We start from the raw sequence: 26,397 nt of genomic DNA on the forward strand, positions 1-26,397 counted from the left end.
CCCTCGTGTCTCCATTAATTTTGGCCCCCCTTAGGTTGAAATAAAATCTTAGCCAGATTTTATTTCAATTACAATCAATAGCATCCAGGCGGCGCGGCGACCTATCTAAGATAGGTCTGCTTTTTTTATAGTACTCATTTTCATAAAATCTATCATTTTTAAATTATTATTTTAGGTTCAAGGTTCAACTATAATAGCGCCACCTGCATTTCGTTTTCACTAAGTAAGCTTTGACAAAATACAGTTGTGCAACGACAACGAGTTCATTTTTAACCAGTGATGTTCTTGATACGGCAATTGCCGTAATATACGGCATTCAGGCATCTTAGGCACCATAAATACGGTATACGGCAGCTCTTTCATTACCGTATCAAAATATACGGCAATTGATTAATGTAGAGTTTTATGAGTTTTTCATGAGTTTTAGTAAACAAAAAAAAATATTTCGTCTAATGGAACGTACCAAATTGTAAATCATAGATGAAGTAGAAGCGCCATGAAAAGAAACGTCAACAGAATTCAACCAAATGCAACCTTATCACCGAGATATTAATGTCTAAAATCGTTAGTTCCTCATTTTGGTAGATTTTTCACTTTTATTCGTGTAGGTTCTAGGACTAAACTATTCAAAACCTTTAAAAGTAAAGAATAAAATAAGTAAGTTTAAAAGTAGTTTACGTATAGTACTTAATACATCAACATTTTTTTTAAATTTTAACCTTTCAAGTAAGCATGTTGTACAAATACGGCAATTTTTCTAAGTTTTCCTTAAAAATCCGGCAATTTTAGAATCAGACTACGGCAACCCTAAATTTGTCAGGAACAACACTGTTTTTAACCTGTGGTAACATCGTCACAATTTCTTGATTACCTAAATGTTGGGATTATGTTTGATTTGCCCTGGATAAATAAAATAGAAATATCTAACATAATGTTAAAGTGAGTACAAGTGTATTTGTTCAACTGGAAATAATCTGCTCCTGGGAATAAATATCACAGTTTTGCTATCTCATTGGGAGTGTCGTGTGGATGCGCTGACCTTCGTTGTGATGCACAACGCACAACAAAGCATCAAATTGACGGCTGCCCCATTTCCACAACAATCTTCGTAATTTTGTTGATATATTTATCTTATTTTCGTGTACAGTGACATATTCTAAATTATTTAACATTCATTATCAGATTGTGGTCAGTGCCTTCAAAGTAGAAAGTAAATCATGAGTAGACAGGCGACGTCGACGACGCACTGCCCTGTGCTTATTATTTTGTTACTGTGTTGCTCTAAAGACTTTCTTTCTTCTAGGAGAGTTTTGGCGGAATTTGACAAATAAATTTTTGTTATTTATTGATATAATACAATCAAAATGAATGAAAGGGATATACCAAGTGTCCCTATTACAACATTAGCAGGAGTAGCCAGCTTGACAGACCGTGAGTATATTAAAAATACCAAATATTGTAATTGATAATCAAATCTAATTCATTAAATAAATTAAAATTATTTCCATCAAAATATCAAGATTTAGTAAACCTGTAATCCTAATTTTACCAATATTTATCTGAAGTTGTTTGCTTATCTGATTTCATGTGTTACAAACTGGTAGTTATAATCAAGAAATGAATCTTATGAGTACAGTACTACGACACCAAAGCAACCATTTGGTGTAAATCATCTACATTATTACCTTAAAAGTACTAAAAAAGTTAGCAGTCTTATTTGAACCATTTTAAACATCATAAAGTAGCTAGTACTTCACCAACAATGTGTGTAATAGCATGCTTTTCCACATTACAAGTCGACATATTGTCTGATGCTGATTAAAAAGATATTTTATAAAAAATATGCACATGCACATTCCTACTCTTTTGTCTTTTCAATACCTATCTAATTTACTGTATGATTTTAATTCTAATACATTAAACTTAGAATTCTAGTTAAGTATGGGTGTGTAGTTTTATAAATAGTAATCTAAACAATTTGCAATGTTTTTACTATAGACAAATTGTGAATTGCTAGTGTAGATTGAATACTAAGGAATGTGTAAATTTATTGTCATTTTATCAAATAATTAATCGGGTGATAATGAGTAGAGGTTATGTGGTTCTTCAACTAAGAAAACATTAAAGATCATCATACCGAAGCTACGTCACACATCACATTTTTATTAGCATTAGCTTTGTTCAGGCTTTGCTAAATAATAAAAACTTTTACAATATACAAAGGAGAAATTAAATACAAAATACATGATTGAAACTTCACTTTCTAAAGCTTTGTGTAAAAATATATAAAATAATGTTGCATTTACATCTACTAGTACATACCAGTCAATAATCCTACTAATATTAATTATATAAATGAGAAAGTTTGGATGTCTGGATGTTTGTTACTCTTTCACGCAAAAACTAATGAACGGATTTTGATGAAACTTTACAGTATTATTGTTTATAACCCAGAATAACATATAGGCTATAATTTATGACGATCTGTGATAAACGAAATTTTATGCATGTGAAGCCACAGGCAAAAGCTACTGACTAAATAATTCAGTAATTCTTTTATTCTTTTCCTTTAAAGCCAGAAACAATATTAAATGTGAAATGGGTATTAAAATTACAATTTTGTTTCAGTTCTACCAGTGTTACCACTTCCAACACCTTTGCCATCAACGTTAAATAATAAATCTCAACTGTTTCATCCAAGAGTTGCTGAAGAGGCTGCAATATTGCTAGCAACTCGTGATGATAACTTGGTGTCACTGCTCTTGCAATCTCTTATGCAAACCTCTGTACAGCACATGTAAGAATATAGCATTAAATTAATATTAATGTCCTAAAAGAAATATACAATCATCTGTGTGCTTTCCTATTTTCAAGGATATGGATCTAATCTTTTGCATATTTTTTTTCAGTGATTTAAAAGATGAGAGTATACCAAATGCAGTGAGTCCTGCTCCTCAACAATCCACACCAGAATTGCTGAAAGCGATCTTAAATGTTAATCCTAATGTGTTTGATCAGCAGCAAAGAAATCATTGGGGCAACAACCATTTACATGCAGCAAAATTTAATGGCATGTCGCCATCTGATTCATACAACTATGCCTCACACAACACTGTTAATTCAAGTCCATCAACACATGGAACTACAGTGCACCAACCGACCATTCCAAACCAGCAACTCCTGGCAACACCTTGTCAATCATCACCACATGTCAATATGGGATCCCCTCCCTCTCAGTCTAGACCTGGCAACCAAGTTAACATCACTGAACAGAATAATGTATCTCCTTTGTGGAACAGTGGGAATTCCTCCAACACATACACAAGTCCATTAGCAAACACCATGACCCCTAATTCACAAAATGGTGGATTCTATAATAGTCTAACACAGGACTCCAGGAATTTTGGGACAAATTTGAACGAAGATAAAGATCCTCTTTCTATGTCGCCTGGAAATCAACCTGATCAACAAAGACTGCACATGCAATCCCAAGAGAAGCCTTTTGAGCAAGGTACTTTTTTATTTCTATTGATGCCAATTAAAATCTTGTATCATAAATACACCTTAAAAAGTTACATTACTGTAATTTTTGCAATGTTTTTAAACAGCATTACACAGTAAAGATATAAACATGCAAATGATAAATTTAAAATGCATCTAAAACAACACAATGTATAATATTTATTGAGCTTAAAATGGAAATACAACATTCAGAACTAGTATAGTTTTCACACCTATGAGAAAAATCATCAACTTATTTTCCAATTTCAAACCAGATGGGAACGTGGTCACCGGTCAGTCGCCGGCGCAGGCGAGCGTGGCTCCGTCGCCGCTGCGGCAAGAGCCGCACGTGCCGCAGCCGTCGATGGGCGCGCCCTACGCGCCGCCCGCGCAGCCCGACAAGCAGGAGCCTAACAAGAGCACCGGCGCCAACAACAGATACCCTGTGGTCAAGATTGGAAGGCTTTCGGTGAGTTATTTCTTTTGTCTCTATGGACATAGTTGGGTAGTCAACACCAATCAATTAATAATACTTTTCGTGAACTTTTGAAATGTTTTGTAAACTTTTGTATTTTCCCCAACCTATGACATCTCGCGTTTTATGCCTGTGTGGGTTCTCGAAACAATAACAATAATTGGCAACTAATTGGTTAATAGTGTCTGTAGTGAACTGTTTAGTGATTGATCCATTTATTTCCAAAGTCAAAATGTTCAAAACCTCTCTTTGATGGCCTCTAGTATTTTTGGAGCAGAGTGCGATGGGAGCTTGAATTCTTTACATTTTATTTTATTTTTCTATCTAGGAGGGACTTTTGAAGAAGCATGAACCACCTAGTGATGAGAGAACTCGTAAAAATAGTACACTCGAGTCGGACTCTGATGATAATGCGCCACTAAAAGCTAAATCGAGCAGTGCAACACCCACTGTAGACAAAGAGAGAGAAGCAATAGATATAGCTAGAGAAAAAAATTGGGAAGCAGTGAAAAGAAAACACGAAGAAGCCAGTAAGAAAGAAGAAGCTGAAGCTGCTATTGGTAAGTGTATTTGAGTTATAAATCAATGAACTGGAATTTCCTATAAATTATAACACAATAAATATTGACAATAAAATGTTTATTACAGTTCGCCCAAAATTGCGTAAAGTCGAAAGAAGATTAGTACCTGTACTAGAAATGTTATCTGTTGACGAATTAATGGAGACAAATACGTATCAGCGTTTTAATAAATTAATCGAAACAGTATTTGAAACTATTGACGATGACGTTATCATTACTGATGAAATGGGTAAGTGCAGCATTAATCTTACAAGAAATGTCGTATTTTATCAATTATTATTCAATAATTTTATCGAATTTATTAAACAAAATGTCAATTTTATTTCAGAAGGGACAGATATCCCTGAAGAACTTTTACTACCGCGTTATCAACTTCAAGAGCTGTGTTCTGAGGCAGCTAAACTAAAGAATCTTGGTGCTATGGAAGCAATTCCTTCAGACAGATTAGTTCGCTTACTGAATATATTGGAGAAGAATATTAGAGCTGCGGAAAAAATGTCGTTAGTTGGCGATCCGGTAAGTTTTGTTCCATCGAAAATATTATTTAACTCTGTTGTATTCATTAAATTATTTTTTTCTAAATAAAATTATATTCCACAGGATGACAGTGAAGAGATGCGACAAATATGGATAGAATCAGCTCAAGAGAGAGTTATGTGCGCATCGGACGCGTGTCTGACTTCTTTATACATAATGACCTCACCGAGTATGCCTAAGCGCGTTTTTCTAGAAGATGTTATAGATAGAATCATTATGTTCATTAAATTTCAACTCAATAACACAATATACTGTGTGTACGATCCTGTATATAGCATCCAGACCACCTCCAAAAAGAAAGGTAAGTTTTAACAATCTTGTTCAATTCGATTTTTCCTATTTTTGTAGCTTAAATTAATTTTGATGCCATTTGATACAGTGGTTGAAAGGTTTCTACATTTCTTAAAACAAAAGCACCATGAAAAACGCTCCTCATTTGTTTCTCCTTCTTTTATTTATGTAATTCAACCATTCGCGCTTGCAGTGGACGGTCGGAAGAGGCGGGGCGGGGGCGCGGGCAACGCGACGCGGCGCGGCGGCGGCGGCGGCGGCGGCTCCACGCGCGCGGTTCGCGAGTTGTACACTCACGCGCACGAGTGCGTGACGTTGTTGGCTGAGCTACTGGCGGCGCATCACCTCACCGACACTACGGTGCTGCACGCGTCTACAGTGGGCGTGTCGCCGTTCTTCGTGGAGAACGTCAGCGAGCTGCAGCTGTCGGCGCTGAAACTCGTCACTACGGTGAGTTTGTGCTACGAAGTGTACGAGTGCGTCACGCTACTAGCTGAGCTGCTGGCGGCGCACCACCTCACCGACACCACGGTGCTGCACGCGTCTACAGTGGGCGTGTCGCCGTTCTTCGTGGAGAACGTCAGCGAGCTGCAGCTGTCGGCGCTGAAACTCGTCACTACGGTGAGTTTGTGCTACGAAGTGTACGAGTGCGTCACGCTACTAGCTGAGCTGCTGGCGGCGCACCACCTCACCGACACCACGGTGCTGCACGCGTCTACAGTGGGCGTGTCGCCGTTCTTCGTGGAGAACGTCAGCGAGCTGCAGCTGTCGGCGCTGAAGCTCGTCACTACGGTGAGTTTGTGCTACGTAGTGTACGAGTGCGTCACGCTACTAGCCGAGATACTGGCGGCGCATCACTTCACCGACACTACGGTGCTGCACGCGTCTACAGTGGGCGTGTCGCCGTTCTTCGTGGAGAACGTCAGCGAGCTGCAGCTGTCGGCGCTGAAACTCGTCACTACGGTGAGTTTGTGCTACGAAGTGTACGAGTGCGTCACGCTACTAGCTGAGCTGCTGGCGGCGCACCACCTCACCGACACCACGGTGCTGCACGCGTCTACAGTGGGCGTGTCGCCGTTCTTCGTGGAGAACGTCAGCGAGCTGCAGCTGTCGGCGCTGAAACTCGTCACTACGGTGAGTTTGTGCTACGAAGTGTACGAGTGCGTCACGCTACTAGCTGAGCTGCTGGCGGCGCACCACCTCACCGACACCACGGTGCTGCACGCGTCTACAGTGGGCGTGTCGCCGTTCTTCGTGGAGAACGTCAGCGAGCTGCAGCTGTCGGCGCTGAAGCTCGTCACTACGGTGAGTTTGTGCTACGTAGTGTACGAGTGCGTCACGCTACTAGCCGAGATACTGGCGGCGCATCACTTCACCGACACTACGGTGCTGCACGCGTCTACAGTGGGCGTGTCGCCGTTCTTCGTGGAGAACGTCAGCGAGCTGCAGCTGTCGGCGCTGAAACTCGTCACTACGGTGAGTTTGTGCTACGTAGTGTATGAGTGCGTCACGCTGCTAGCCGAGCTACTGGCGGCGCACCACCTCACCGACACCACGGTGCTGCACGCGTCTACAGTGGGCGTGTCGCCGTTCTTCGTGGAGAACGTCAGCGAGCTGCAGCTGTCGGCGCTGAAACTCGTCACTACGGTGAGTTTGTGCTACGTAATGTACGAATGCGTCACGTTACTAGCCGAGCTACTGGCGGCGCACCACCTCACCGACACCACGGTGCTGCACGCGTCTACAGTGGGCGCGTGTCGCCGTTCTTCGTGGAGAACGTCAGCGAGCTGCAGCTGTCGGCGCTCAAGCTCGTCACTACGGTGAGTCTGAGCTGCTCGGTGCGCGAGCTTATACACATGCCCAAGAGTGCGTCACGCTGCTGGCCGAGCTAGACTCGCTCAACATAGCTCCAGTGAAAACGACTTGGTAAATACAAAATAAGCTAGTAAACGAGTGCATTCTGTCTGCCTCTTATCATTTATTAAGGGTCAAAGCAGAGCAAGGCAGACATGCGTCATGTATTTTTATGAGTTAACAGATTACAATCCCACAACAATCAACATAGTTAGGGAGGCGAGGTAGCTAAATGGCGTAATTCAACGGCGCCGTCGAGACCTATCAAAATCGAAAGATAAAATAATTTCGAAAAGAAAAGCTCGTATGGCAAAAACCATTTTAGCGGTGGGTTTAGCGTGTACGGTTTTTCAAAAATGTTAAAAAAAACAGTTACTTGGGCATTCTCGAGCGCGTCAGATATTCATACTACGTATGCCCCGAGTACCTCTGATAACAACGGTATACTAATCTGCCGGTTTGCGTGGTGGGGGTAGGCATATAAAGTAGTCAAAAATGAAAAAAAAAAATTACTTGAGCGCGTCAGATTTTCGGAAGGGGTGTTAAGTAGGCCCAAAGGAAGCTCCCTTTAAAAAAACTGACGATTTCGGCGTGACGATAAGTTACGATGAATTTTTGAAAATGCAAAAAAAAAAAGTTTTTTTGAAATACTCGAGCGCGTCAGATTTTCATAGGGGAGGTTTATCTCGGTATCCTGAAAGCATATTTTTTTAATCTGACAAAAATGTTGGTGGGTTCTCTTAATCTGACCGAAAAAGATTCTTTGGTTTCTTTTTTTTCCTTTCTTTGGACAAAAATGTAAAGAGACCTTTTTTGTGTAAAATAAAATTACCTTTTTTGTTTATTTAAACTTTTTTTTTGTAAAATGTATCGTTCGCGACTTATATGCCGTAACGCGTTCTTAGGAATACGAAATGGCTTCTCCACACTTCCGGTCATGCGGAAACCGGCAGAGTAGTATGACCATTACTCCCCTTTTATCATGATGATGATGATGTTGGCATTTTTCAGTTATTTGATAACAACATTTTGTTACAGATATTCACCAAATACGAGCAACACCGACGGCTTTTGTTAGAAGACATACTGGCGTCGATAGCTCGTATACCTAGCTCGAAGCACAACTTACGATCATTCCAGTTGAGTTCAGATCAACACATACAAATGCTCACGGCTCTCGTACTGCAGCTGGTGCAGTGTGTCGTCACCCTGCCGGAGTCCATGTGCAAGTCTCAGGATAAAGATAAGGAACATCCTGAATCTGAGAGCAAGAAAGTAAGTGCCTTGTGTTTATTATTAATTTCTGGTTTGACAAACTTTACAATATTAATATCTAATTTCATAAATAAAATGCTGGATTCTTAACTTGCACTTACATTTCCATAGTTATTTTTCAACAAAATACTATAGACCATAATAATATGCGCGCGCGACGGTACTCTGGCGTCCTTACTTATCAATGTCATTCGTAACCTAACATTAGACAGCCGCCCATTGGTCATAATAAGGTTGCCTATTGGCATTTCGATTTTTTATGTTAACAGTAAATAAGTACTTAAATTGATTTCTTTTTTATACTAAATTGTCTATCATGACATAGAATCAATGATGCTTTGTTGTTCAAATCGTCGTATTTTTCCAGCACGTCGACAAAGATCTACTCATAATTTCGAAGTATGAAGCGGCGATCAGTGTGGGCGGCACGTTCCTGACGTCGTTCCTCAACAAGTGCCGCAGCCGCTCCGAGGAGGTGGACTTCCGGCCCCTGTTCGAGAACTTCGTGCACGATCTGCTCACCACCGTCAACAAACCAGAATGGCCCGCTACTGAGTTGCTGCTCAGCCTTCTTGGAACTATGCTAGTAAGTAATATAAGTTTTAATTATCCAACAATCCCAAACCCTTCTATGTAAGTAGTCGGTTAACAAATGGAAGTGTCTATGTGAAATTGATCATTTCCATCCCCATTTTATGGTGAATCCACGCAGTCCAGCAGCAAAGGCATGGCCGCCGGCTTTGTGTTTGGCAGTCGCAGCAAAGCCAGCGGCCATTTTGCCGCCGTATTGAAAAGAAAAATGTGCTAATATAGAACAGAGCCACATTTTCCAGCGGCACTAAAACCCGACTATCCGCTGGAGTTTATTGAGACGGCATTGCGAATAATTTATCCGCGGTTCCATCCCAGGCCTATGGCTCGCTATGGAGCGGACCCCATCCAGCCTTTAAGGGAATAATGCATGCTTTCGGCGCACGAGACATGTGTGCGCCACCACCACGAGCGGCGCACGGTGGCTGACAGTACACCAGCGCTGTATGAAACACCAGCGCTGTATGAACTAACTAAACTACTATTTGAAATAACAAAACATCTTTTCTCAGGTGAAATACATGTCGGACAAATCCATGGAGATGCCGGTGCGCGTAGCGTCACTTGAGTACCTGGGGCTGGTGGCGGCGCGGCTGCGGCGCGACAGCGTGCACTCGCGCGCCAAGCTCGCCACCATGGACGCCGTCGTGCGCGACATCCGCGCCGAGGAGGAGAAGGACGGCAACCAGACGCAGGTAACTTGCAGTCTGCACCTTATGGCGCAGGAGACAGGACCAGTAGTCCACTACATAACGCTGCGGCGCGACAGCGTGCACTCGCGCGCCAAGCTCGCCACCATGGACGCCGTCGTGCGCGACATCCGCGCCGAGGAGGAGAAGGACGGCAACCAGACGCAGGTAACTTGCACTCTGCGCCTTATGGCGCAGGAGACAGGACCAGTAGTCCACTACATAACGCTGCGGCGCGACAGCGTGCACTCGCGCGCCAAGCTCGCCACCATGGACGCCGTCGTGCGCGACATCCGCGCCGAGGAGGAGAAAAGGACGGCAACCAGACGCAGGTAACTTGCACTCTGCACCTTATGGTGCAGGAGCCAGGACCAGTAGTCCACTACACAACGCTGCGGCGCGACAGCGTGCACTCGCGCGCCAAGCTCGCCACCATGGACGCCGTCGTGCGCGACATCCGCGCCGAGGAGGAGAAAAGGACGGCAACCAGACGCAGGTAACTTGCACTCTGCACCTTATGGTGCAGGAGCCAGGACCAGTAGTCCACTACACAACGCTGCGGCGCGACAGCGTGCACTCGCGCGCCAAGCTCGCCACCATGGACGCCGTCGTGCGCGACATCCGCGCCGAGGAGGAGAAGGACGGCAACCAGACGCAGGTAACTTGCACTCTGCACCTTATGGCGCAGGAGACAGGACCAGTAGTCCACTGCATAACGCTGCGGCGCGACAGCGTGCACTCGCGCGCCAAGCTCGCCACCTTGGACGCCGTCGTGCGCGACATCCGCGCCGAGGAGGAGAAGGACGGCAACCAGATGCAGGTAATTTGCGTGCGATTGACACCTTCCTCTCAGCTTGAAGACGGCTGCACTCTACAGCTGGACAAAAACTTCTCCAAGTATTTTGTGCTGCCTGCATCCAGATGCTTCATTAGCCGCGGCATATCGCCATCTTCATCAGTTCATCAGCTAATAGGAGAGGCCTACACTACTCTCCCAGTGTTGCGTGGACGCCATTCTAAAACTTTTCTATCCCAGCAACTAGTTCTAGAGCTTTGTGCCCAAAAATTACGTGTCAGTGGCATTATTAATCCCGACCTAAACTATCTGTATGTGAATCGTATTTCCTCCCCTACTGGCACAGGCGATGCACTCGAGCACTCCCAACGACTCTTGTTGAGCGTGCAGCGGTCAACCTCTATGAGGAGACGGTTAACCACCTGCGACTGTATTAGTATTTAATTAGTAGCATGATGTCACAGATATATCAATGCAAATAATGGCTGAACCTACCTCTAAATAAAACTTGGCGGCCTTTAATTATTGGTTCCCCTTGTTAGATCATTCCTACATCTGGTAGGCGGTCGTTGGACGCTTCGCGCGCCGGCGATGCGTGGTCACAAGACTATTCTGCCCTAGCTGCCGCCCGTTCGGTAAGCAAAATATTAAAGTTTGTTAACATAGATCCTTCGCCAAAGAAAACGCAGTAGGTTGTTCGGTTAGGTATGTTTTAGGCTTTAAGGGAGCTGATTCTTATTATCTGTATTTAATCGAACCACGAAGAAGAACACTGGAACAATCATAATTCAGGATTTTTAAAAAACAGTTGTCGATTATTTTATTGGCACTAGTTATTCATATTTTACTCTTGTTGCAGGGTATTACGTCAGGACTCGATGAAGACGAAGAAAGAACGGAATTTTTACAACGAGTCTTACTTGATTACCTCGCCATCAACGGACAAAAGGACCAGGCATGGAATTGTGCGCGACATTTCTACATCACCCAGTGGTACAGAGACATGGTTGTGCAACCTAAAAGTTCGTCTCCTACTAAAAGGCCGAAAAACAAATCTAAAAAGCGCTACAAAGACGAAAGCAGCGAGGAAGAATCTGAACCCGACGACGACAGCGACAAAGAAACCAAGGAGAAGAAACAAACTATAAGCGCGGTTATATCGGCGGAGAAGTTCAAGACCAACGAGAGGCGGAAGCATTTCTTTCTGGAGAAGATTCGACCGTTCCGATATCAAGGCGGCACTCAAGTACAAGTGATGCAGTCGTACATAGACTACGGTGGTGCCGAGTTAATATCTCAATATCTCGCCTCGAAGAGGTCTTTTTCGCAAAGTTTCGATAGATATCTGCGAAAGATTCTAGTGATATTGTGCGAGAATACGATAGCGATTCGGACTAAAGCTATGAAATGTTTAGCGATGATTGTGGAAGCGGACCCGGCGGTGCTGGCGAGGCCGGACATGCAGATCGGCGTCAACCGCTCGTTCCTCGACCAGTCCACCGCCGTGCGCGAAGCGGCCGTCGACCTCGTGGGCAAGTTCGTCCTCAGCCGCCCCGATCTCATTGACAAGTATTATGGAATGCTCTCAAATAGAATTCTTGTAAGTTACTAAACTTTTAATCGTGTTAAAATAATAACAATAACAAAAATTTTAATGTAGCCCTTATCCAATATTTACCTACACTAGAACTATTGAAAAGAATCATAACATAACTTCTTTCTATATTTAGGTAATTTATCATAACATAACTTTTTTCTATATGTAGGTAATTTAATTCGTGCTAAACTTTGAAGACACCACAACTGGTCGGAAATACGACTGATATTAAAAAGTGATCTAATTTAGATCGAAAATCATCCAAAAAAAACCTTGTTTCGCAGGATACGGGTGTGTCTGTTCGGAAACGTGTGATAAAAATCCTCAAAGACATTTGTATAGAGTGCCCCGAGTTTCCGAAAATACCTGAAATCTGCGTGAAGATGATCAGGCGAGTGAATGATGAGGAGGGCATTAGGAAGTTAGTGATGGAGGTGTTTCAAAACATGTGGTTCAGTCCGTGCGCTAACTCGACACGGCTCGGCGCGCTCGATATGACCGCGGCCACCGCTGATCCGCTGACCAGGAAAGTCCTCAACATCACAGACGTCGTCATATCCTCAAGGGATATGGGCCTCGAGTGGTTCCAGCAGTTATTGACGAGCGTGAGTATCAAATAAGTCAAGAATGAGGGTACCCAGTTTATATTACGTTTATATTTTACCCAAAATAAGATAATCTTACCTGCCTGATTTATTTTATTTAGAAATATTTCATCTTAATGTTTACTGTAGTATCAAAATGTTTATCTAATCTCAGAAATAAGTATTATTTCATATTCTTCTAGGGTTGTGACAATGCAAATGGGATGAAATTATAGTTAGCCTTGACTTGACTTTTCAGTTATTCAAGCCAAAAGAAGACAAGGAAGATTCAACAAAAATTATTTATCAACCTCCAAAGTCACTTTTGGTCGCGTGTCAACAAATTGTGGACTGCTTGATCGAAAATTTACTACAGCTAGAAGAATCGAGTGTTGAGGGTAAGGAATATAAAATGAGAATGTTATTAATTAAGCTGTATATGAATCTATAAACCAACCCATTTTTTGTTTCAGGATCTGCGTCATCTCAACGCATATTAGCGTGCCTTTCAACTCTACATTTATTTGCAAAAATTAGGCCTCAATTGCTAGTTAATCACGCGTTAACCTTGCAGCCGTACCTGAGTTTAAAATGTCAGGTGAGTTTAAGTTTGTTTTTATCCCACAATAATGACGTCATCCCATCATTTTCAACATTGATCTTTACACCGAGTATGTCATCAGTCAAACAAACTGTCATTTCAAGTAGCCCTGACCTCTTCGGGTGGCGTGAAATGACGTCCTTTTTTGACGTCTGTGAATAAAGAAATAGATAAAAAATCTTTCCTAGGAATGCAATGCATGGTATTTTGATTGCTGTCGACTGTATTTTGAAGCAAAAATGTGACTAACGCCCGTATTCACAAACTTTACAATGAGGTCTCACAGTGCGCGTGGACGCACTGGCACAGGGTCACACACGAACCAATCACAGAGCTCTTTTCAACGCTGTGCGTTCGATTTGCTGCTTCACAAGCAAGCATCGTTTGTGAATACGGGCGTTAATCTCATCCGTTATTCCAGAATCAATATGAGCAACAAATAATGTCGACTGTGGCGTCGACTCTCGAGTTGGTGGTACCGCTAATGGAGCACCCTAGCGAGACGTTCCTCGCTCAACTGGAGGAGGACGCGGTGAAGCTGATCCTGCAGCGCGGACAGCTCGTCATCGCCTCGTGTATAGCGCTGTTAGCGGCCATCGTCAACAACCTGACGCACAATTACAAGCTTATTAGGGACGTTTTTAATAAATATCACGGTGAGTACACATAAAAAACTCGTTATTTGTATGCAGAAACTGATTGAGTTGTTGAAACTAATTAAGAGCATAGATAGATATGTAATTCATGTGTCTACAAGCAGTTTATCCAATCAAAAGTATTAGCGACTTGTATTATCAGCGGCAAAATGCTACGCTACGTTAGTCGTTAGGCTGGTTTTAGAATCGCATTGACGCACGCCGAAAGTCGGCGCTGACAGCCGAAATGTAAAGCCGCGTATCCACTAGCTAGAGGCAGCCTCGGCCCGAGCGGTTGCCTCGTCCCGACAAAATGTACATAGCTCGGACCGCGGCGACGTAATTTGCCCCGCAACGAGTCGTGCCTTGGTTGAGGCAGCGTCTTCATTTGAGCAGCTCTAGCTGCCTCTAATGGAGATCCGGCTTATGAAGCGTAGACGCCGAGCGATCAGCGTCACTCAGGAAAGTTTCCTTTAAATACATCAGTGAGCGGTTAGCGCGATTCTAAACCCTACACTATTGGTGTAAATATACGGTGAAATCAAAAGAATATCTATATTTTGTCAGGGGTGCTGCTACAGTGGAAGCACAGCTGGCAGCGCAACCCGGACGCGACGCGCGCGCACCACACGCGGCCGCACTTCCGCCGCGCGCTGTTCATCGTGGGGCTGCTGCTGCGCTACTTCGAGTTCACCGAGGCCAGGGTCATTGAGGGGCTGCCGGTACGATAGTCTTCACTTTTTCTAACATACCGTTATATTTTGGTGCAGCGTATTTTGTCGTTTTCGTTGTAATTTTAATTACGTATTTCACGAAATTAGTCACTTACTTTTTTTTTCCATTTTCGTAATCTCATAAATTCTGAACGGGCAACTTTGTGCGCGGGTTAATAGAGTAAGATTATAGTCAACAAGTCATAGAACAATGCTCAAGTAGTTTCAAAACTTGTGTTTTGAAACTTGTTGTCAATTCTTCATCGGAATCGACCACTTTGTTTAATTAAATTCCAGTCAACTGATACTTATCAGTTTTAGAGAAAAACGTTTAGTCAAATAAATTTAATGAGTTTACGTTAGGTGTGCTATACGACATATTGTACAGCGTCCCTAACGGCTACATTCAAGAAGTTCTTACTTCAAAAAATACTATGAAGAAAATCTTCTCTCGCTAGCGAGTGCACCTAACGTAAACTCATAGTAAGCACAGAATAATACGTAGCCTATCGATATGTAATTTTTAAAAATAGATCTTGTGGAATAAAACACTATGGCCGAAAGTCGCATTCTCGATCCATAATGTGCCCCCTTTAAAACAGACAAGAAATAAATATTATCGCACATCAGTTACGACTAAACCATCTCTCCCCTTCCGTACCACAGAACGACATAAAAGAGCAAGTGTTCTCCACAATGATGTTCTTCGTAAGCCTGGAAGACGAAGACTTCGTTTCGCACACGCTCAAAGCGCTCGGCTCGATATGCGTGCGGCACTACGAGTTTATGCTGCGGCCGGAGCTCAAGGACTTCTACCATCAGCTGCTGACGGCCGACCTCGCGCCCATCGAGATGAAGGCCGACGTGCTGAGGAATATTGAGATGTACTTGCAGGAGGAGGAGCAGAGGATGATACGACAGGATAAGGAATGTGAGTACACCCAGTTGAAAAACAAGTTATGTAGCTGTAGTTATCTTTCTTCTTTTTATTTTTTTTATGACCAGGTAATTCTGAGATATTACGGCCCACAGAGTGACGTAGTTACCTTTAACTGCCTATAAGGCATCGGACATCGAAATGACATTGCGCACCCCCGAGTCCGACTAAATTCGCGTAAATTATAAGTACGCTAAAACTTGCACAGCGGCGGGTGTCTGTATCGAAGAATAAAAAGGCGTGTGGCGCAGACGCGTGAGATTAGTTTCCGCGCTCATGCGCCCGCGGAAGTATTACCATTAAGTTTTGCTACACAAAAACGGCATGTAAAATTTGTGAATTCCGTCAGATTAATAATCTGACGTACAATCTAACCTAATTCACTGTTAGTTTTCAATCTCACGCGTTATATTATAAACTGACGAAGCTCACAATTTCACGTTAACATACACCGTGTTACTTTGCATTCTTGCCATATTCACAGAGATAAAAGTAGGGAACAATACCTTAATAGGTAACTTTCTTTATGGGAGTCTCTTGTTTATCTTAAATAATTTTAAGATAAACAAGAGACTCCCATAAAGAAAGTACACTAAGATTTTAGTCAATTTGGTTTTTCAGTACAAATTGGAATAAACCAATTTTGTCTCGCACGTTCTACAGGTACAAGTGAAATAAACCTAGTGGGCGTGGCCTAGTTCTTAATAATCTGTTGATTTATGGCTCTGGGTACCAGCCTTTTTATCCAGTCATAATAATTATTTTAAAATACTCTTCAGTTGATTTCAGATTTCCCTTTCTACTTTACGGGCTTAGGACCGTCAAAAATACGTAATACTTAATTATTAGGGTTTTAATTAATTTATAACATTGTACCCTATTTTTACAAATTAATAAATTAAGTATGAAATGAAATCACCTTATTCACAATTAATTATTTATTAAAAAGTTCCTACTTACAAAGTTTACTTACATACTGCGAAGCAAGTGTTCAAAGTGGCCTCCGATTCTGATCATCTGATCAAGGCACAGTCTAGCACTGCGAAGCGTAGGTTTTTCGCTTTAGTTTTCGCAACACATAAACGTTTTGTCTCACAGTTTCACTAAAACAATCCTTTCGTGTAACGCGTTTAACACTGTTTATCTCTTCTGCGCATACCAGTCGTTTCAAGTCACTCCAAAAATCCATTGGTGTCAGGTCCGAGGATAGTGGTGGCCAAGCTACTGGACCCCTCGTCCAATCCACTGTTCACCAAACGTATTATTCGCGCACTTGACGTCCTTATTGTGGGGGAGCACCATCCTGCTGGTAGTAGAGCATTTGGTGTAACGCTAAGGGTACGTCATCAAGCATTTCGTCTAAGACGTCTTGCAGACACTCCAAGCACCATTTTGATTAAATTATTCGTTGTTTGAATACGCTTCAGACATTTTTGTATTATTTATAACGTGATTTGTGATTGATGGATTTCTCAGTATTTTACAAGTGTCAAAAAGACATTTTAAAGACAATAGATTGCAATAGATATTTAAAAATACAATAAAAAGTAAAAAAGTCTCCATCGCCATCGCCAACAAGTGATGTGCATGCGTTACGATAATTAGTGGTGTGTTTAACAGATTGTCGATAAAATAAAATACTCAAGATAAAAAAAAAAATTTTTCGGGCTTTATTTTTTTACGGATTTGTGTTCAGTATCAGTAATATAGTAACCTCTGTAAATATGGCAAGAATGCAAAGTAACACCCTGTATAAAACATGTTTTTAAATCTTCATAGGGTCAAAGCGATCGAAGCACGAGAACCTCAAAGAGATGGGCGACGTGTCGTCGGGCATGGCGTCGACGGTGATCCAGCTGTACCTGAAGGAGATCCTGGGCTCGTTCCTGCACAACAGCACCGTGGTGCGCTCCAGCGCCATGAAGGTCGTGCAGCTAGTTCTGGCTCAAGGCTTGGTGCACCCTGTACAGGTAAGCAAAGGAAAAAAACCAACCAAATTGAGAACTTCCTCCTTTTGTTAAAGTCGGTTAAAAAAAACATAAGCTTCCACTTGCGGCCTGATCACCATTTTTCATCTGAGTGCAGTCTAGTAGGCTTAGGATGCGTGCCGCGAAAACTTTTATCGAGACATTTATTGATTTTACGTGACAAGCTCATACATTTTTCGTCTATCGATAAGATTTTATCACGGTGCGACTCGACAGGAGTTTGCCCATTGTAGCAAAAAAATCTCTGTTCATCATCGAGAACTTTTAGGTTCAGTTAGAATAATAGAAAAGAAAAAAAAAGAAAAGTTCACACTGAAAGGCAGTGCCAGTAGTGACGCGGGGAGCGTTTTTAACGACAAGCAAGTTAACATTTTTAATGTATGTAAACTTTTATGTTCGATATCAAAAGATATAAATAAATAAAAGTTTATTTGAACAAATTATTACATCTGGTATCATCACAAGGTACAAGGTGTTGGCGACATAATGATGCATGATGAGATACGGTTGAACGAAAACGCCTGCACTAGTTTTATTGAAAAACTGTATTCACTTGATTTTTTTTTTTTTTTAAAGATTATTAGTAATTTGTTATTACACAAATTACTAATACTCCCGTTAGCCCCTCGTACTAAGCTAAATATGCTTGTGTCACGAGTGAGCTCACCACAATAGTCGAGCGGCGGCGGGGACCGAACCCGCGTTCCCCGGATCACGAGTCGGCCAGTCCGACCCCTTCACCATTCGGCTATCGTGGCTCCGGGCGGGGACTCGCGCGACCCGTGTATTGCCGCAGCGCTACCATTTCAGTGTGGGTTTAAAGTGACATTTAAATTAATATTGTTGTATTTCTTTCAGATTGTTCCATATTTAATATGTATGAGTACAGACATAGAAGTTACCGTGTCACACACGGCAGATAAGAATCTTCAAGATATAGATAAGAAATATCCTGGGTTTATTCACATGAAAGCGCAGCTGGGTATCAAATTATCATATCAATTGCAGAAAATTCTACAAACGAATAAGAAAAACGTTGTTATTCGAGGATTTAGGTATGTACTATATTTTGAAATTTGAAAATTGTGTTTGATATAATTTATCACATGAGGATGTCATACTCACGAGTTCTTTTTTTGCAGGAAAAAAGAGCAAGATGATTTGCCTTCTGCGTTGAATGGTTTTCTATATTCATTACTGCGGAATACGCGACCTCAAAGGAGAGCATTAGTATTGTCGTTATTGAAACAATTCGACGATGTTTCCGTAAGTTTTTCTAAACTGAAGTATGTAGATTTATATTGGCACTAGCTTTTGCTCGCGGTTTCACCCGCGTGAAATTTAGTGCCACAGATTCGCATAAATTATAGCCTATATGTTATTCTGGGTTACAAATAATAATATGTACTGTAAAGTTTCAACCAAATCCGTTCTGTAGTTTATGCGTAAAAGAGTAACAAACATCTTTCACCTTTATAATATTAGTAGGATTTAGTCGTCCTTTTTACATAAAATAATAATTTTGCGAATATTTCAGACTGCCCCCCTGGATCAAATGTTGTACCTGGCCGATAACCTTAGTTACTTTCCATATCAAGTCCAAGACGAACCCTTGTTTATAATACATCACATCGATATAATCATCTCAACATCAGGATCAAATCTACTGCAGCTTTTTCGTGAGGTAAGATTTTAACCCAATAGCTTAATAAATTGTTCATTTTCTTTCAATAGTAGATAACTTAGTCGATTTTTACGTTTGATCCAAGATCTCTCTTAAACTAACTGTCGAAGAAAAGCTACTCTCTAAATGTGCGCTCGCATACCGCGGTCGTTCCTATTCAACTAAAAAAAAAGTTCCCTGTATTCCTTGGACACGTGTCCCATGGCATGTGTTACAGAAATCTCAACCTTGGTTTGGTGATCTCAAGATTTCATTGCTGCTCATCTTTTTTCAGGGCTTAATAAAAACAAACACAGAAGAGAGGGAGCCACTAGACGAGGAAGAAGACGAAGAAGAAGCCGAGACGCTGATGAGCCGACTGCCGGAGAGCACGCGGCCGCTGCGGGACGCCATGCGCCAGGCGCGCGGCTGCCTGCTGCTGCTGGTGCTCAAGCAGCACCTCAAGCAGCTCTACGGGTTCACTGACGCGTGAGTGTCGCGCCGCACTAGCGGGACACTAGGGCGGGACGCAGCAGGGACGCCGCTGAGCCGCTGCCGGAGAGCACGCGGCCGCTGCGGGACGCCATGCGCCAGGCGCGCGGCTGCCTGCTGCTGCTGGTGCTCAAGCAGCACCTCAAGCAGCTCTACGGGTTCACTGACGCGTGAGTGTCGCGCCGCACTAGCGGGACACTAGGGCGGGACGCAGCAGGGACGCCGCTGAGCCGCTGCCGGAGAGCACGCGGCCGCTGCGGGACGCCATGCGCCAGGCGCGCGGCTGCCTGCTGCTGCTGGTGCTCAAGCAGCACCTCAAGCAGCTCTACGGGTTCACTGACGCGTGAGTGTCGCGCCGCACTAGCGGGACACTAGGGCGGGACGCAGCAGGGACGCCGCTGAGCCGCTGCCGGAGAGCACGCGGCCGCTGCGGGACGCCATGCGCCAGGCGCGCGGCTGCCTGCTGCTGCTGGTGCTCAAGCAGCACCTCAAGCAGCTCTACGGGTTCACTGACGCGTGAGTGTCGCGCCGCACTAGCGGGACACTAGGGCGGGACGCAGCAGGGACGCCGCTGAGCCGCTGCCGGAGAGCACGCGGCCGCTGCGGGACGCCATGCGCCAGGCGCGCGGCTGCCTGCTGCTGCTGGTGCTCAAGCAGCACCTCAAGCAGCTCTACGGGTTCACTGACGCGTGAGTGTCGCGCCGCACTAGCGGGACACTAGGGCGGGACGCAGCAGGGACGCCGCTGAGCCGCTGCCGGAGAGCACGCGGCCGCTGCGGGACGCCATGCGCCAGGCGCGCGGCTGCCTGCTGCTGCTGGTGCTCAAGCAGCACCTCAAGCAGCTCTACGGGTTCACTGACGCGTGAGTGTCGCGCCGCACTAGCGGGACACTAGGGCGGGACGCAGCAGGGACGCCGCTGAGCCGCTGCCGGAGAGCACGCGGCCGCTGCGGGACGCCATGCGCCAGGCGCGCGGCTGCCTGCTGCTGCTGGTGCTCAAGCAGCACCTCAAGCAGCTCTACGGGTTCACTGACGCGTGAGTGTCGCGCCGCACTAGCGGGACACTAGGGCGGGACGCAGCAGGGACGCCGCTGAGCCGCTGCCGGAGAGCACTTGACATAATTTTTATACATCATCATCATCATCATCATCATCATCATCTCAGCCATAGGACGTCCACTGCTGAACATAGGCCTCCCCCAGTGCTTTCCATGTAACCCGGTTGGTAGCGACGCCTGCGTCCAGCGCTTTCCTGCTACCTTTGTGATGTCGTCGGTCCACTTTGTGAGTGGACGTACCCACGCTGCGTTTTCCGGTACGGTAATTTTTATACGCTCACATAATTATTTTGTATGGCAATGAAGACTATGACGTCATCAAGTGCGAACTCCTTTGACAAACAATTTATTGATTTCAAAGCATTTAGTTTTTCTTGTTTTTTTGTTCGCTAAGTAACTGATGGAAAATCGTGTGTAATTTAGATTCGCACTTGCTAGTTTTTCGTTTACAGAAAACTCATTATAATGTTTGTTGCAGTAAAATAAACCAGTATTCGCCGTCGGAGAGCGTGAAGGTGTACGAGAAGGCGGTGTCGCGGCGGCTGGCGCCGGTGTTCGAGCCCAAGGCCACCATGGCGCAGCTGCGCGACGCCGACGACGACGACGAGCTCGACGAGCGCGGCCGACGCCGCCTCGTCGACGACTACTTAGAGGTACGTATTTATTAGGCTGGTTTTAGTGTCACGCGGACTGTCAGTGCGGATCGCTCCGCACAGCCGATCTGTATGAACTGCTAGGGAGCGAGCGGTTCCTCCGGACCGTATTACTCTAAAACGCTCCCTAGAAATTCATACAGATTGGCTGTGCGGAGCGGGTCCGCACCGGACGGTCCGCGTGACACTAAAACCAGCCTTAATTTAATCAAGTGGCAGTGGGCGGGGCACATAGCTTGTAGAGACGATGGCTGTTGGGGCAGGAAAGTTCTCGAGTGGCGACCACGAGCTGGAAGACGTAGCGTGGGCAGGCCTCCTACTAGGTGGACCGACGATCTGGTAAAGGTCGCGGGGAGAGTCTGTATGCGGGCAGCGCAGGGCCGTTCATTGTGGAAAACCTTGGGGGAGGCCTCTGTTCAGCAGTGGACATCATTTGGCTGAGACGAACGACCGTATTTATTTAAGTACATCTTATATCGCGTGTGGGTTGTAACAAATTAACTCGCTTCCCTGTCTCAAAAAAACCTACATACTGACTTGCTTATTCTTATGGGTTGAAGCACTGAGCTCGCAATCTGACTGACACCCGTATTCACAAACATTACTATGAGGTCTCACGTCCTGTGACAGGATCCTAAAAACCTATTCATAAACAATACTTGAATGGCGGAGTGACACACACGAAACCAATCGCAGAGCTTTATTCAATGCTGTGCGTTCGACTTCACATAGCGTTGCTCACTTAGCAAACATCATTTGTGAATACGGGTCATAAGGTTTTGCTGTACTGTTGAACCGTTTTAGGCGTCTGATAATAGAGATATCGGACGAGGCAGTAGTACCTACGTATCGGTTTCGATAATACCGTATCGTTATTATTGAAGTTTGATATTGTTATACTGTCGATACTCTTGTCTTGTTTATTCCATGCTAAAATACGCTACGTGCAGACCACCGTGTTTGCTTAACCCAGGACCTATATTTCTTATATTGGTTGTGTCTACATAAGCTACATTTTGACATTGTTCATGTTCATAGACTTTTTTGATCGAATTACAAGTGCCGATTTATAGACATAGACCTGGCTTGTATAATATTTTATTAACTAATTCATTCTCCCCACAGTTCAAGCAGCTAATGCTGAAGTTCGACCCCGAGGAGGAGGAGGACGAGGAGAGCCCGGCGGGCGCGGCGCCCAGCGCGGCCGACGCGCCGCCGCCGCCGCCGCCGCCCACGTAGCGCCCGGCCCCGCCCCGCATGTACAGTACTTAGGACCCGCTCCGCCGCTCCGACCCGCTCGATCGACCCGCGACCGGCGTCGGGCACACTTTGTTTTCCCCCAGATAGTTCTATGCTAGAGTTGCGTATTATTTATTGCGAGCCGACGCCGGCGGAGCGGGCGGCGCCGGCCCGTGCGACCGCGACGCGCGCTCGTCGATCTTAAATTCTATAAATAAGTTATATTTGAGAAACATGATTTTGTTTTTATATTAAAGTCTTGTGTGTAGATAATTTTTATGAAGAATATAAAATATATGTACCTACTCTGTTTTGAATTTTCCGAATGCTATCTTTCTGTTATGCGTTGTTTGATCGTAGAGCGTCGCGATTCGATCGAAGCGTAGAGCGATGTGCCGAACGCGTGTATGATACTTGTGTGCGCGCCAGACTTGTCAGATATTCACGTAAAGTTTTGTACATACTGGGATCTATGTAAAATTAAATAATGAATTATTTATGTTGACATTAGAGGGTACTGCAATAAACTGCATTTCTTATGATTAAGAAAGAATTAAAGTTACAAGGCTAGATTTTTACAAAATTATTTTTTCTATTTACCCTATCTTAAATTAGTACATAAATATAAATGTGGATTACATAGGCTGGTTATTATTAATACTATACAATGTTACATCTGATTACATACAATAACAAACGTTAACGATTAAAGCCAGTTTACACAGATATTTTATTTTGTCGTTCATCGGATATGGCGAACTTGTTGCATAGGAAGAAGATGAGCGTCTCCGACGTGGGCTTGACCTTGCCGTCCGCGATGAGCCGGCGCAGGTTGCGGATGCGCTGCTTGTGTGGGTACTCGGATCCTTGCTTGGGCTGTGGAAAAAAAATCTTTAAACGTTTTCTATCAATGTATTGACTGAACATTTCATTTCACTACATAAACTCCACTTTACTGTTGGTATCAACAAAAAAACAATTACAAGACGGTACATAATATTCTCTAGGTTCCGATATCAGACATTGCAATACATGATTAGCTGGTGAAATCAAATCATAACGCGATTTACATTACAAGCAGCGAGATATTTAAAAGTATCGACATCTTTACATGTCTTAACATTTTATTATTAATTTAGAGAAACATTGGAACTTATGAATGAAAAAAAAATAAAAAAGTTGCCCATATGGGGTCATAAGGAGTGCTCTCGCCTATACCAAAAGGAAGAAATATTTCCTACACTCGGTATGGTATCAGTGTCTGGTGAAGTGAAAGCAAAAATGTGTATGTTAGACTGGGTGTGACTACATGCCGCTGACATACTGGGAATAGCGCCAGAAAGTAAGTTATGTTTGTCCTATTTACTATTCTTTATGGCTTAAAAACATTCTAGATAAATCACACGAGGTAGACAATTGGCTGCTGGACACTTTTTGTAAGTATTTGTATATTTTATTGTTATACAGGGTGATTATCAAATCCGCATCGAACCAGTAAGGTTAGGATTAGGATAAGCCTCTACATTTAAAATTCGAGCCAGCAGATCAAGAATAAAGAATAAAAAGTCAACAAAAATGTTGGTAAGTGTTTCCACTATTCCATGACATTCCTCGTCCCGATTGTTTCATAATTTGTGACATCAATGTTGGGTAAGTAAATAATTCCACTATTCCATGACATTATCTTCTTGTTTGTCATCGATTTCACAGTATGTACATCAATCACTCATGTCATCTTTATCATATGAACATAATTATGTGTACCCGTACCTCATCGGACTCGGTGTGGTCTGGCGGCGGGATGCCTTCGATAGAGCTGTCCCACATGACGGGGTGCCAGGGCCGGCGCGCTGCCTTCTCAGGAGGCAGCAGCGGTTGCGGCGGCCTCAGCGGCAGCGAGCTCACGTCCACGTACTGCTCATCCTCAAGCGCTGCAGGCTCCATCGAACTCATTTGCTGGAAATATCACAAAAATTTTATCCATCGCAGTCATTCCAGTAAGTCTTCAAAGGCCTCCCACTTCATACGTCCCCGCTACGATACTACCCGCTACGTCCCTGATACTAATGACTTAGCATCGCAGTCTTTCCGCCTACAATCTTCAAAGTCCCAAAACTTCATACGTCCCGAAACAGATTAATTAGCTCTAACAGACAAGTGTCATTCCAAAAAACTATGGTTGATACAATTTTATCTTTTCTATGTTGGAACTTACTTATGTTACTTATCCAGACGCGCGACTCTTTTATAGGTGTTCTGAATGTATATATTTGGTTATTTATTAAAAACCTTAATTATTATTATTAAATATTTTTTATCGCGGCTCCGCTTGCATTGATTACAGCTCTCAATCCTCTGTAATCGTTTTGTAGGAGACTAGAAAGAGTCCGTCGTTACGCACGAATAGTTCATTTGGATTCGGTATTACAAAGTCTTGTTTTTATGAATTAAGATATTTTTAGACGTAGACACAAAACAACTAGATTATTTAGATCACATTAAAATCTTAAGAATGTGGCTTTACAAGCCAAGTAAAAAACTGCTGCGCAGTAGCGGGAGTTTTAATTCGATCAGTTGTTTGGCAAAGATACAAGAAATTCTCTTTTCGGCATCTGGCTCTGGTGAAAACATCGACCGATCGCGAACATTGGAAACGTGACGTTCCGATTTTGATGATTGGAAAATTCTTTTAATTAATCAAAATCAATTATTTGTATTACTTTTGGCACAAATTCAAATATAATTTATTTGCACTAAATAGGGTTTCACAAAGTGGGTGTTATTACATTTTTAAGTTATTGTACTTATGCCTATTTAGCCATACTTAATTACAGCGTGCAAATTTTAAATTTTGTCCTACACAATATAAATAGGAGACATTATTCGTATAGTACGTCCTATATTTTTCCTATTTTGTAACATTAAGAAATCAAAATTATTGAGGACTTACCGCTTCAAATCAACGAATCCAATTGCGCACCGGGAAAATAAATATTAGCAGCACAAACACAACCGCCTCGCGTTCACTGAACAAATTGGTTAGCTGCAGGCTGAAATCGCTATCTGTTTATTATTGGCTACTAATCTCATAAAGCTTTATTTATAATCTCAAGTGAACTGTTGCATAGGCAGAATTAGACTGACATGAATCGCTTTCTCGGAGTCTCGTTGTAAGCCTGCGATTTGCGTGAATCGTTTCCTTTGTGACGTCTGATCTTGGACAATTACCAGAAAAAATAGAACATTAAAAACAGTATCGACATCTAGGACACTAACCGAATCTTTGCCAACTATTGTTATAGAGTATGATGTACTCGTGTGTATAGGTTCTAGATGTTATTGTAAACATGGCCCATAGCGCATTTATTAATTTGGTGGTAATTGAGTAAAGGCATGGCCATTGGACCACGAGACATGACCTTAGTCAATAGATAAATATTTACAATAGGTTCGTCGCACCGCACTGTATGTTTGCACACAAAAAATCTTAAGTTTGGGTTTGGTATAGGTATTTAAAAATATAGGTATACTTGTTCTCACGATGCCTAGTTTCCATGAGTTAACGCATGTTTAATTGTCTGTGTTAGTTTTAAAAATAAATATAACTAAATCTTTGACCTGATCAGAAAAGTAATTAGGACAATGAAC

The 26,397-nt window shown here is 43.3% G+C and overlaps 2 protein-coding genes across 2 annotated transcripts; one reads left to right on the forward strand and one right to left on the reverse strand.

Annotated features, from left to right (window-relative positions):
* The first annotated feature begins 837 nt into the window (after positions 1 to 837).
* Positions 838 to 23,332, forward strand: LOC135072131 (nipped-B protein). The gene is given in 29 exon segments (XM_063966084.1): positions 838 to 939; positions 1,304 to 1,431; positions 2,629 to 2,797; positions 2,910 to 3,511; positions 3,777 to 3,970; positions 4,305 to 4,536; positions 4,625 to 4,786; positions 4,886 to 5,073; positions 5,158 to 5,395; positions 5,579 to 6,690; positions 8,278 to 8,514; positions 8,882 to 9,100; positions 9,618 to 10,112; positions 10,157 to 10,276; positions 10,321 to 10,452; positions 11,133 to 11,225; positions 11,450 to 12,190; positions 12,472 to 12,792; positions 13,031 to 13,369; positions 13,794 to 14,028; positions 14,575 to 14,729; positions 15,387 to 15,651; positions 17,437 to 17,627; positions 18,504 to 18,700; positions 18,788 to 18,911; positions 19,183 to 19,329; positions 19,604 to 19,797; positions 21,336 to 21,510; positions 22,636 to 23,332. Coding segments are annotated over 28 exon segments (7,458 nt in total). The 5' UTR covers positions 838 to 939; positions 1,304 to 1,364; the 3' UTR covers positions 22,750 to 23,332.
* Positions 23,318 to 25,954, reverse strand: LOC135071864 (uncharacterized). The gene is made up of 3 exons (XM_063965710.1): positions 25,700 to 25,954; positions 24,520 to 24,705; positions 23,318 to 23,625 (listed from the first exon to the last, which is right to left on the reverse strand). The coding sequence occupies exons 2-3, from the start codon at positions 24,700 to 24,702 to the stop codon at positions 23,467 to 23,469; spliced, it is 342 nt and encodes a 113-aa protein (XP_063821780.1). The 5' UTR covers positions 24,703 to 24,705; positions 25,700 to 25,954; the 3' UTR covers positions 23,318 to 23,466.
* Between the last annotated feature and the right edge of the window lie 443 nt (positions 25,955 to 26,397).

The sequence above is a fragment of the Ostrinia nubilalis genome, chromosome 5, assembly GCF_963855985.1.
Source record: "Ostrinia nubilalis chromosome 5, ilOstNubi1.1, whole genome shotgun sequence".
NCBI classification, from domain to species: Eukaryota; Metazoa; Arthropoda; class Insecta; order Lepidoptera; family Crambidae; genus Ostrinia; species Ostrinia nubilalis.

Coding starts and splice junctions, on each gene's coding strand:
- LOC135071864 (XM_063965710.1), bottom strand. CDS start 24,702: ATGAGTTCGATGGAGCCTGCAGCGCTTGAGGATGAGCAGTACGTGGAC. Junction 23,626..24,519: donor ACCACACCGAGTCCGATGAG/GTACGGGTACAC, acceptor TTTTTTCCACAG/CCCAAGCAAGGATCCGAGTA.